General features: G+C 37.6%; 1 protein-coding gene across 1 annotated transcript; it reads left to right on the top strand.

Moving 5' to 3' along the window:
• Window positions 1-3,903: 3,903 nt before the first annotated feature.
• tbc1d17 (TBC1 domain family, member 17) lies at window positions 3,904-12,543 on the top strand. The gene is made up of 17 exons (XM_077212566.1): window positions 3,904-4,038; window positions 4,539-4,634; window positions 4,836-4,913; window positions 5,815-5,932; window positions 6,020-6,206; window positions 6,301-6,412; window positions 6,499-6,669; window positions 6,753-6,878; window positions 6,970-7,073; window positions 7,762-7,856; window positions 7,943-8,059; window positions 8,155-8,255; window positions 8,326-8,425; window positions 8,622-8,719; window positions 11,293-11,409; window positions 11,542-11,628; window positions 11,723-12,543. The coding sequence occupies exons 1-17, from the start codon at window positions 4,012-4,014 to the stop codon at window positions 11,906-11,908; spliced, it is 1,920 nt and encodes a 639-aa protein (XP_077068681.1). The 5' UTR covers window positions 3,904-4,011; the 3' UTR covers window positions 11,909-12,543.
• The last annotated feature ends 426 nt before the right edge of the window (window positions 12,544-12,969 follow it).

Genomic DNA, 12,969 nt, shown 5'->3' with positions numbered 1-12,969 from the left:
TACATGGACCCACACAAAATCATGGACACACTCTAGATTTACTTATCAGTAAGGGTCTAAACATTTAATCGTTTGTTATTAAGGATGTAGCACTGTCTGATCATTTCTGTATTTTCTTTGACATGTTGATCTCTCCTGCCATTGAAGCTAGATCTGTGTCTGTCGAGAAGAGATGCTTAAATGAGAACACTAGTGCACTATTTATGAAGGCTATATCTTTAACACCAAGCATATCTGCTGACTCTGTTGATTTTCTCCTTGATTCTTTTAACTCAAAAGTTAAAAGTGTAACTGATGATATTGCTCCTGTGAAAGTCAGGAAGTAGAGTGCCAGACAAAAAGCACCTTGGAGAAACTCAACAGCAGTGCAAAATATGAAAAGACAATGCAGAAAAGCAGAGCGCATGTGGCGGAAGACAAAACTTGTAGTCCATTATAACATCTACAAAGACAGCATCCATGCTTTCAATAAGGAACTAGGCAAAGCTAGACAGACTTTCTTCTCGAATATTATAAACAGCAATATAAACAACACGCGCACTCTTTTTGCTACTGTAGAGAGACTGACAAACCCCCCAAGCCAGATTCCCAGTGAAATGCTCTCAGTGAGAAAGTGCAGTGAGTTTGCTTCTTTCTTCTCTGAGAAAATCAATAATATCAGAAAGGTGATCAGCTCATCCTTGAGTTGCGCTGGGGTCAGACAGATCAGACAACAGCCTGAGAAAGTAGTCAACATGTCTGATTTCAAAGAAATTGATGGCAAAATTTTGGAAGAAACCGTACAGCACCTAAAAACATCAACCTGCGCCCTTGACGCACTTCCCACATCTTTTTTCAAAAATGTGTTACACAGCTTAGAAGCAGATCTCCTGGAAGTGGTAAATGCCTCACTTCTCTCTGGGAGTTTTCCGACCTCCCTGAAAACTGATGTTGTCAAGCCCCTCCTTAAAAAGAGCAATCTGGATAAGACCATATTAAACAACTATAGACCGATCTCAAATCTTCCTTTCATAGGCAAGATCATTGAAAAAGTTGTCTTCAATCAGCTGAACAAATTCTTAAGCTCGAATGGATACTTTGACCATTTTCAATCTGGTTTCCGACCGCACCACAGTACAGAGACCGCGCTCATAAAGATAATAAATGATATTCGCTTAAATACTGATACAGGCAAATTATCAGTGCTGGTACTACTCGACCTCAGTGCTGCATTTGACTCTGTCGATCACAAAATACTTCTTGACAGGCTGGAAAACTGGGTCGGGCTTTCTGGTATAGTCCTAAAATGGTTCAGGTCATACTTAGGAGTCAGAGGTTATTATGTGAGTATAGGAGACCATAAGTCTGAGTGGACATCCATGACATGCGGAGTCCCTCAAGGCTCAATTCTTGCGCCACTCCTATTCAACCTGCACATGCTCCCAATGAGCCAAATAATGAGAAGGAACCAAATCGCTTACCATAGCTATGCAGACGACACACAGCTCTACTTATCTCTATCGCCTAACGATTACAGCCCCATTGACTCCCTTTGCCAATGCATTGATGAAGTAAACAATTGGATGTGCCAAAACTTTCTTCAGTTAAACAAAGACAAAACTGAAGTCATTGCGTTTGGAAACAAAGATGAAGTTCTCAAGGTGAACGCATACCTTCAGTCTAGGGGTCAAACAACTAAAAATCAAGTCAGGAATCTGGGTGTGTCTCTAGAGTGAGACCTTAGTTTCAGTAGTCATGTCAAAGCAATAACTAAATCAGCATACTATCACCTGAAAAATATGGCAAGAATTAGATGCTTTGTTTCCAGTCAAGACTTAGAAAAACTTGTGCATGCTTTCATCACCAGTAGGGTGGATTATTGTAATGGACTTCTCACTGGCTTTCCCAAAAAGACCATAAGACAGTTGCAGCTCATACAGAACGCTGCTGCTAGGATTCTGAGCAGAACCAGAAAATATGAACACATCACACCAGTCCTCAGGTCTTTACACTGGCTGCCAGTTACATTTAGGATTGATTTTAAAGTATTATTACTGGTATATAAATCATTCAATGGCCTAGGACCTCAATACATTGCAGATATGCTCACTGAATATAAACCCAACAGATCACTCAGATCATTAGGATCAAATCGGCTAGAAATACCAAGGGTTCACTCTAAGCATGGCGAGTGTGCTTTTAGCTATTATGCCAGCCGCAGCTGGAACCAGCTTCCAGAAGAGATTAGATGTGCTCCTACAGTAGTCACATTCAAATCCAGACTCAAAACCGTCTGTTTAGCTGTGCATTTACTGAATGAGCACTGTGCCACTGTGTGTCCGACTGTTTGCACTGTATTTTATTTTATGTTTTAAATTACTCTGATTTCATGTGATTATTTCTGTATTTTATCTTTTATTCTAAACTGTTTTAATTAATCTGATTTCTTTTGATTATTTTAATTTCTTCTATGTAAAGCACTTTGAATTACCATTGTGTATGAAATGTGCTATATAAATAAACTTGCCTTGCCTTGCCTTGCCTTGCCTTTCCATGATCCCCCAGGTCATAGTTCTGGGAAACGGGTCAGAGAACTGGGATGCCCATTCCTCCTAGTGGCCCACCTCTGGAAGTCCAGACCGCGGTTTCCAGAGCTGGTTCAGATGGTGGACAAAGTCCCATGGCCTCTTCCACTGAGGAGAGATCTCCTCACACAGGCGAAAGGGACGATCTGGCACCCTTGTCCCAACTTATGACTACATGTGTGGCCCTCAACTGTACCCGGGGAACTCCCTGTGAAGGTCATGAACACGATTACTGAGGCTAGAGCCCCGTCTGCCAGGCGTCTCTGCCCTGAAATGGTCAATGTTCTCCGGCTGGTGCTCGGTTCGATACTTTGAACCTCAGTCATGTGAGGTATCAGTGATTCTCTCCTTCCTACAAGAGTTGTTAGACGCGGCCGTTCCGAAAATTCTCGGGACAGCAGCGTTTGTCCAAATTTCAGTCTTAACCGTTCTATTTCATCAGAAACGATCTTAAAACAGGGCTTTAAGTGTAAATACAGAACTTGTCCTTTAATAGCTTTTCCATTTGTACTAGATTGAATAGTAGAAAAGTCATTTTCAAATAATTTAAGGACTACTGAGAAAAGCGTGTTTGTTAGAAAACTTACACTTATGAATGTGAAATTGGACTAATAAAATTAACAAAAGCCTCCTTATTCACACTGTTATCATACTTTAAATATCCAAAAATTAAAGGGTACCTTTTCCTTATTAAACATAGACGTTTATACGAACGTATTTACACAAAACAAATTTTACCACATTCTTTATCAGTTGGGTTAATTATGGGCATATCAACCGATGACAACACATCTCTACAAAAGGAAATGATTCCAGAATTGATTGCAGAAAATACAAGAGAAAATTCCTTGGGAGTCACAGGAAAATTAAAGTGCAAAAGAAACTCGTCATACGTCATAAGGTATCCTTGAGTGTTAAACAAATGACAAATTAAAACAATACCCTTATCACACCAGCTTTTAAAAAAAATACTTTTGTGTTTACAAAATACAACGGTTATTCGAAATAAAATAACGTTGCAGAGAAAAGTTGTGCTTGTAGATCAGTTTCCAAGTCAAAAAAGATTAAGCATGAAAGGCAGACAGTTTCACTGGCAATTTCTCAGTGTTATAATCATTAGTAAAGTTAGTAAAAAGGAAAGGCCCCCAAGTCGGTAAAACAAAAATGTAACCAAATCATTTTTGAGGGTATTATTTAAAATCAAGGCCATCATTTTTAAGCGAATTTTTAACAACAAATTTACGAATGTAGTGCACACGATTCTTCCATAGAAAATTAAATACAATCTGATCGCACAAATAAACAAGTGGCTCTCACTTGCAGCACCAAAGAAACGTCATTATGTCTGAGTATCTGATTGGCTGATGAGGAGGTGGGCGGTGTCTTCCAGAAAAAAAACGGAAGTGCGATTGTTTTGGTCAATCTACATGAACACACAGGGGGAGGAATGGAGGCGAAGCAAGAGAGTCACAAGGTGAGTAGTGATAGTGTTTGTCAATAACCTCAAGTTTAGATCGACGATGTCACATGTGACATTATACTACCCAAAACTATATATACCGATTTTAACTTTTCACGCATCTATTGTCACTGGATAAGACAGTTTTCTACAGCTGGGGCTAGTTAGCGATAGCTCTGGCTGGTGACTGACTGACGCTGTTCAAGCAAGCCTGACGGTTTAGTCACTGTCATGTCTTTATGATGGCCTGATTTCAAATACCACTGTCGCCCATTGGGTAGCACGTTCAGCAAGGCAAATGTTTTGAAGGACGTTAGCTGCTACTGGTTAAACCGGTTAACTGGAGAGATATGCTCATAACGAAAAATTGCTAAATTTAACAATTTAAATTATTTAAATCTGTTTAGTGCTGTTGATATGATCAAAACTGTAGGACTCTTAACATCTTGTTTCTATCTATAGCTTTTGTTGGCATTCCTACTGTAAAAGTGTGATTATATTATGTCATTCATCAGCTGATCTTTGAGAAGGAGGGAGTTTACCTCCACACCAATGCCAAGAGGAGCAATCAGGACACAACCATCCCCGGCTTTATCCGGATAGTTGAGCGGGTATGACCAACAGACAGTATCAGGATTATCAAATGTTATTATTAAACGCTTATTATATGTTTATATTTAATTATTATATAATATATTATTAATGATGTTATATGATATTAATAAATACTTTTGTCTTTAGGAATACCTATTAATAACATTTACAAAACCTAAGAGTATTTAAAGGCTGTTGTGACGGTTAAACTCTTACAGGATGGAGAACCAGCACTAGAATGGAGCCCTGTTGAGGATGATGGGAGAAATGCTCCTGCTGTCTTCTACACCAAAAAGGTTGGTAAGAGAATGACTGGAGAAGGATGTAGGTGTTCTTCAAGTACAGGAACACTCACGCTGTGTCTGAAATCGCATACTGTCTGAGTAGGTATTACATTTGAGTTTGAACTTGGCGACCGTTAAAAAATATGTTCTATATATGAATGTGGGTAGTATGAATGAAATTGGGACGTACAAGATCTGCCACGTTACTGTTACGTGACCTACCAGCATCAATTGCGTTGCTTCGTTTCCATTCTTAAATCCTCTCCTGTGGCCTCATGGGATATTAAAGTGTCTATCGAATGCGCACTTCAGGCTTTAACATGTTCAAGAACATTACCATTTAAAAGTTCGGGGTCAGTAAGGTTTTTTTGGGGGCTGAAGGATATTAATACTTTATTTTACCAAGGACACATTAAATTGGTCAAAAATGACCAAATGTGGCAGCAACAAAAGATTTCAATTTAAAATAAAGGCTGTTCTTTTGATCTTTCTATTCATCAAAGAATATTGAAAAATTGCATCATGTTTTCCACAAAAATATTAAGCAGCACAACTGTTTTTAACATTGATAATAATAAGAAATGTTTCTTGAGTTTCAAATCATCAGATTAGAATGATTTCTGAAGGATCATGTTACACTGAAAATGTAATGTAAGAGTAATGATGCTGAAATTCAGCTTATAAATCATATAATATATTCAAATAGAAAATTTATTTTAAATTGTAATATTTCACTGTATTACTGTTTCTTTACAGTATTTTGAATTACAAAAAATGCAGCCATGGTGAGCATAAGACACTTCTCTGAAAAACATGGAAAAATCTTACCAACCCAAAACTTTTCAATGGTATTCTATGCCACCTAAACCCCTGTTTCTCTCTTAATCTCTCATTACATTCTGTTTCTTGAAAGGATGGCGAAGGAGGGGAAGAGGAAACGAAGTTTGACCCAGGCTATGAGCCAGACTGGGCCGTCATCAGTAGAGTCAAGCCGGACAGACGGCAAGAACTGGCACCGGTCAGAGAAACAGGTACTGTGCTAAACTGGTACTTGTCCGATGATGAAACTTGCATTTTAAACATGCTTTCAAATGTTGATGTCCTCCAACTTTTGGCAGGTCAGTGGGGCTCATTCTCTCTGCCCCTGTCGGAACTGTACTCCCTTCGGAGAGCTCGCTTCTCACTGGGAAGAAACTTCTTGGTGCTGACCAGCAGAGGGGGTGATCCTCTCCCACCTTTGCATTTCCGTCGAGGGGGAACTAGAGAGCTGCTAAAAGCCATGCAGCGTTACATCAGACTGGCCCCGTGAGTGGCTTGCTAATATATCTTTTTGCAACCAACCCTTTTGCCTTTTAGTACCTATGCAGTTACATACTCATGTGACACATTCTGCTCTAAGATCCCCGATGGATGGTAGGCTCTTCCTGGCATACCCACATGACTCTGGGGCCCTGTCGCAGTCATTTGATGAGCTGCACCTATTTGATGATACCAGTGCAGACCTTGTCTCTGTAAGTCATATTTATTGTGTTTTTAGTGTGGCTAAAGCCATAAGCACGGGCCTGTAAACATGCCATCTGATTGGTTGTATATACAGAGGTTCATTCAGGACCCTTATGCGACCACATTTGGGGGCTTCTCCAAAGTGACTAACTTCTTCCGGGGAACACTTAGACATCCAGAGTCGCCCCACAGTAACCGTTCACCTCAGGACGCCCATTTCCCACATCCAGCAGATGAGGAGCCAGGCTTTGAGCTCATTACCTGTGTGAGTCTCAGTGGATTCTGGCTGTCTTATCTATAAACGTTGATTTAGTGTTTAAGCATGAAAAAAAAATGATATTCCATCAGGGAGCGGAGCTTGGTCCCAGACCAGAGGTCAAAAGAGGAAAGCCTTTGGATGATTGGGATCAGTTTTTGGATCCAGAGGGCCGTGTCACAGATCCACAGAGGGTCAAGGAGCTAGTGTTTAGAGGGGTGTGTCTATGTTTCACTTATCTTTTCTTAAACCTGCATGCCACAAACCAATGGAGTTTCCATTAAATAAAAACGTTTCTGCTTTTTCTAGGGCATTGTTCCATCTCTGCGGAAGGAGGTATGGAAGTTCTTACTGGGGTTCTACCCATGGAACAGCACAAGCAGCGAGAGAGAGGACATCCTTAGGGTCAAAACGTAAGCTGAACATGCTTTGTTTTTTTGTCTCAAACCACATAGGTGTCCAAATTTACATACTGTATTTGTTCTCTCAACCCAGTGTGAGCTATTTGCAGCTGTTGTGGTTTCCTGTGTCCTTTTTCTTTAGTATTCTCATGATCACTTTAGACCTAAGCTTAGCACAGGATATGCACACTGCTGCTCAAAAGTTTGGGGTTGGTAAGATTTTTAAAAAATGTTTTTGAAAGAAGGCTGTGCTCACTGCTCACTTGATCAAACTTTAAATTTTGAACAATTTAATATAACTGTTTTCTATTTTAATATTTCAACATGTAATTTCATCATTACTCCAGTCTTCAGTGTCACATGATCCTTGAGAAAATCATTCTAATATGCTGATTTGCTGCTGAAGAAACATTTCTTATTAGAATTCAGAATAAAAATAACAGCATTTATTTGAATGTTGTTGTTTTTTTTTGTAACATTATAAATGTCTGCACTGTCACTTTCGATCAATTTAATGCATCTTTGCTTAATAAAAGTATTAATTTCTTTAAAAAAAAATCTTGCTAACCCCAATCATTTGAACAATGGTGCATATGCATATTTTTACCACTTTGAACTTGTACCCTCTTTTTAAATCTTTCTAACACCTCTAAAAATCAATATTTTATGAGATGTTTCCATTCGTTCTTTTCCTCTTCAGGGATGAATATTTCAGGATGAAGGTTCAGTGGAAATCAGTCAGTGAAGAGCAGGAGATGAGGAACTCTCTCTTCCGAGGATACCGTAGCCTCATAGGTACGTTCAGCTGTGTCATAAATCGTACAGCAAGTCTAACTGGTGACTTTCTACATCTGATTTGATCCTACTCTCTGATTTGACAGAACGGGATGTGAATCGAACAGACAGACACAATTCCTTCTTTTCTGGGAACGAGAACCCAGGGCTTGCTCTGCTAAATGATGTACTAATGACGTACTGCATGTATAACTTTGATCTAGGTATGTGCAATTCACTTGTGTCATTTTAATTCCACCTACCGACCACTAGAGGATGCTGCTATCTCACTTCATCACTCTCTCACTTTGCCCTGTAGGTTATGTCCAGGGGATGAGCGACCTTCTGTCTCCTCTCCTCTTTGTTACCCAGAATGAGGTGGAGTCCTTCTGGTGTTTGACAGGCTTCATGGATCTACTGGTCAGTAAACACTCTTGTTTTTCATTTGTGTGTTATTCAATTCATGCATTAAGTCTTTCTCTGACTTTAGCACCAAAACTTTGAAGAGTCTCAGGAGGCCATGAAACAGCAGCTCCTTCAGCTCAGCCTCCTACTGAGGGCACTCGACCCAGAGCTGTGTGACTACCTGGGTAAATACAAACACTCATTCTCTATAAATGTAAACAAAAATAATAATAAAATATATTTTTTTAAATATTTTTAAACCTAACCCATATATATATATATATATATATATATATATATATATATATATATATATATATATATATATATATATATATATATCATGATATGTTTAATATTTGTTGTGGTTTTCTCTCCCAGACTCTCAGGACAGTGGTTCACTTTGTTTCTGTTTCCGATGGTTACTGATTTGGTTTAAGAGAGAATTCTCTTTTGAAGACATCTTGAGTCTTTGGGAGGTAAGATTGCATAGAAATTGGTATTTCTATGAATTAATTAACATAAAAAAAGATATATTAAAGGTATCTTTTCAGTACCTTTCAATACCTTCCTGTTAAAGTTTGTTTTTACATACCCCCACGCACCTTGTTCTCGCAGACATCACGCCATAACTACCGTAATTAAAGGAATAGTTCACCAAAAAATTAAAATTGGCCCATGATTTACTCACCCTCAAGTCATCCTTGGTGTATATGACATTCTTCTTTCAGACGAATACAATCAGCGTTATATTAAAAAATGTCCTGGCTCTTCCAAGCTTTATAATGGCAGTGAATGGATGTATATTTTTTGAAATCCATCAAAGTGCATCTATCCAACATAAAAGTAATATTAATAAAGGCCTTCTGAAGTGAAGCGATGTGTTCGTGTAAGAAAAATATCCATATTTAAAACTTTATCGACTAAAATAAATAGTTTCCGACAGAAGGCCGTACGCATCAACTTGCGCCAAAAGAGTAACACTTGACAATGTAGGAGTAGCGTAAGTTTAGACGCCTCTTGCGGTTCAAACAAACGGCTGTGTAACAAACTCAAGCTCCTCCGACATTTCTCTTTAAAAATTTTCGTTTTAGACTTCTAATTCGTGACTGGTGTTTTGTTTTGCTCTATCCTCTGCGCTTCCACATTGGTCATTGCATTCTGAATCAAGGTCAAGTATTACGCTTTCGCTGTAAATCGATGTAAATCTCTTCACTTAATAACGTTTTTGTAACTTTAATATGGATTAACCTATATTTAATTTGTACAGTAAAGATTGCAGTGCTATTTTACATTCGATTACAATTTCTGTACCTGAGAACTGTTACCTGAAAAACCTTAAAAGCACTGATTATTTCATTTGTATCTTTGTTCTATTGTATTTATTTATTTGTATGATTGTTAGTAGTTTAATTATTATTTTTTTTTTTTTTTATTAACTATTTGCTTGTTTTTTAATAATCTTTGATCTTATCTAATCTTAGTAGTTTTAGCTCTGGTATTGAAATTGGAATCGAGAATTGTTAAATTTCACTGGTATCTAAGATTTTTGGTGTCATAACCTTATTTATTAAAAAACAAGGATACAATGCATGTGTCAAAAACAACAAAAAATACTATTTTATTTATTTATTACTTTGTGGTGGGGCCAGTGAAAATGGAATAATAAAAATCAGTGAATCGAATCGAATTGAGATCTTGTGAATGGGAATCGAATCGGGACATCTGAATCGATACCCAGCCCTAACTTTAATTATGTTTATATTCTACTATTTTTAGTAGAATTTTTTATTCAAATATCAAGTATTGATTCAAATTATTTTTTTCCATATAAATGTGAATGTAAAAAACAAAACACATTTTATCATAAGGCATTTTAAAAAAATAAAAATGCACACACCATAAATAATCATCATAAATAACATGTTTATAAATTGAATTAATATATTTTAGCATATTATAATGACTCCGATATATAAACCACAATACAGCATGTGAATGTACATTGTTTTCTGTTTTCTCTAGTTGAATTAGCTTAAAGGTGATTTACAATCACATTATATTTACATGCACAAAAGCGGCACTGTTTTGATTCCTAATTTTTATTTGCTATATTCAAATATTACATATTAAAGAGGGGACATTTTTGGGGACAGGAACAAGTTTACTAACTGGAGTAGGACTTTTCTCCATCTCTGGTAAGATCACAATCATGATGATAAGCGTATTCACTAATTATTAGGGGTCTGTGATCCATACGGGTCAGGCCCCAGGGTTCTGCACGCATGTGATTCACGGAGTGAAAGTGTATCATTTGGACGTGTTTTGTCTTGCCAGTTTACACATTCAAACGATTTTAAACGCAAAAGAAGAGGTTGAAATCGGGACTGCAGAGAGAGAGAGAGAGAGAGAGAGAGAGAAAGGCGTTTCAGACAGCGCTCGAACACCAAATTGATTCCTCTTTTCCGTTTACTTGCGCTTGAACGGACACACACACAAAATTGTCAAAAAACCCATCTCCGCAAGTATTTTCTCGGTTATGTCATAAGTGAACAGTTGAGAAAGAAAGTGGATGTGTGTCAGTATATTCGGTGTGTGCATTCTGTCTTGGACGACAGCAGGAATATTAGGCTGCTGTCCCTTTGTGTCATTAATGTTAATAAAATAAAAAATATGGCTTTAACAAAGATGAACCTATATATCATTTCTACAGTGAACAAATAGTGTTATAGTGTGGAGTACAGTCAGGAAGAAAGTAATGACGACATCTCCAGGTACTCCCTTGAGTACCAGACAATACCTTAGTACAAATAGTACAAAAATCGTATATATCAATATTTTAAATAGCTTTTAATGTGTAAGTATTATACACTTTTGTTGATCATAGTTTATTTTTTGCAATAATTCTAAAGCCTATGCAAAATCCTATTAGGTTTCTGTCGAGGGAACCAGTGTAATGCTAACTTCCGGGTTGGCCTATAAAAATAAATCATCACTGCAGTGATCTATAGTTTCAGTTAACAATAATGAGACTGTTTCCCATGTTTTGCAGGTCCTGTGGACTCGTCTGCCTTGTGAAAACTTCCACTTACTTATGGCCTGCTCTATTCTCGAGTCACAAAAAGGGGAGCTGATTGGTTCAAATCATGATTTTAACTCTATACTTAAGGTGTGTATGAAAGCATTTTAGCCCGTTGAGACGTAAAGCGGAATCAGGAAAATGACATATAGAGTAAGTTAGTTGATTTATTTTGTGTGTGTGTGTGTGTGTGTGTGTCTGTGTGTGTCTGTGTGTTTACAGCACATTAATGAGCTGACCATGAAGCTGGATCTGCAGTCAATACTCTGTGGAGCAGAGGCTATTTATTTGCAGCTGGCACACTGCAAGGTGAGATGGGACGGATATGACTGCTGCTGAAATGCTCTTAAAAAAATAACCATTGTCATGGATGCTATATAATGCTTAACTTCTCCATTCTCAGGAGCTGCCTTCAAAGGTGCAAGAAGTTATTGGGCTGCGTGTCCCATCAAGCTCAGCAGAAGAGAGTCCCGACTCAGAGCCCAGAGAGACGGACACCCTTGTCGCTCATTCAGAGGCCAGAGGAGCCACTTCATGCCAGCCGTTTAACGGGCAGACAGCACAGCGCCCGCCTCCTACGTACCCCTAATCCCAGAAGTGGATCGGCAGAAGGGGAACAGATGATCTTAGCTGAAATATGATGATGAATATTCCAAAAATGATGATTGTATTTATAAAACATGGTGAATTCAGAGATTGAAATCTAGATCTGCAGCAACCTAATAAAAAGGAGATCAGCTGACTGTTTCAAACTGTACTTTCCTAAGAAGGGCCGAGTATTTTCGACATGCTGTTCAAAGTGATGTGTGAATGACTTTGGGCATTGCAGACAGAGTCATAGAACAGAGAGAAATCTGCTTCTAGTGTGCCTATTATAGTCGCAGCTCATATTTTATCTGTTAATATTTTATGCATTTATGAGCATTAGATATCTAATTGTTTGATCCACTACTTGCAGTCCCGAATTCCATGTTATTCTTTGTGTGTTGTATGATATTGTATATTTTTTACTTTCTTTTAATGTTTTTTTGTCTCTCCCTCACTCATTTTTCCCTTTCTTTCCTGTTACATGCAGTGACAGAATATAATGCTTTGCACTACTATTTTGCACGCATTGTAGCAAGAGCGGTCATATTAGTTATTTTGTTAATTTTTAACATTACCCATTTTCATATAGCTAAAGCATCTTTAAAATAAAATAAAACATTGAAATTGAGTTTATGATATTCTGAGTTTGAAGTATTGTTCTTTGCCAAATGCCCACTTTATGCTTATTCCTTGCCCCATTATATTGCTTCAATATAAAATCTAGATTAAAAACTCAAGACAAATAAATGGGTAAAAAAAAATCAACATCCTATATATATAGAATGTTGATTCCCCCCCCCCCCCCATTTATTTATTAGAATAAAAAATAGAGATTTTTTTTTAATCTTTATCACATATACATTTATTTAAAAATCTTTATTATTATTATGTATCTTAATAACAATGTTTATAATCCCTTGCGTTTTTACCCACCTCTCTTTCAGATTCTCACCCGAATAAGCAGATAGGTCACACTTCATTATTTAGAGGATTACAACAGATCATCCAGTTTAAAAAAAAAAAAGTCTTAAGAGAGAAATTAACTGAGAGATAAGAACTTAG

This window comes from Siphateles boraxobius, unplaced genomic scaffold, assembly GCF_051911475.1.
Source record: "Siphateles boraxobius isolate OS27281-9 unplaced genomic scaffold, OSU_SipBor_1 66, whole genome shotgun sequence".
NCBI classification, from domain to species: domain Eukaryota; kingdom Metazoa; phylum Chordata; class Actinopteri; order Cypriniformes; family Leuciscidae; genus Siphateles; species Siphateles boraxobius.
This window is presented reverse-complemented; position numbering and strand designations above follow the sequence as displayed.

What these genes read in the sequence shown, in the direction of transcription:
- tbc1d17 (XM_077212566.1), top strand. Translation starts at nt 4,012, where the DNA reads ATGGAGGCGAAGCAAGAGAGTCACAAG. An exon ending in CGAAGCAAGAGAGTCACAAG is followed by an intron (nt 4,039 to 4,538) that starts GTGAGTAGTGAT and finishes GTCATTCATCAG; the next exon opens with CTGATCTTTGAGAAGGAGGG. An exon ending in AGGATACCGTAGCCTCATAG is followed by an intron (nt 7,857 to 7,942) that starts GTACGTTCAGCT and finishes CTGATTTGACAG; the next exon opens with AACGGGATGTGAATCGAACA.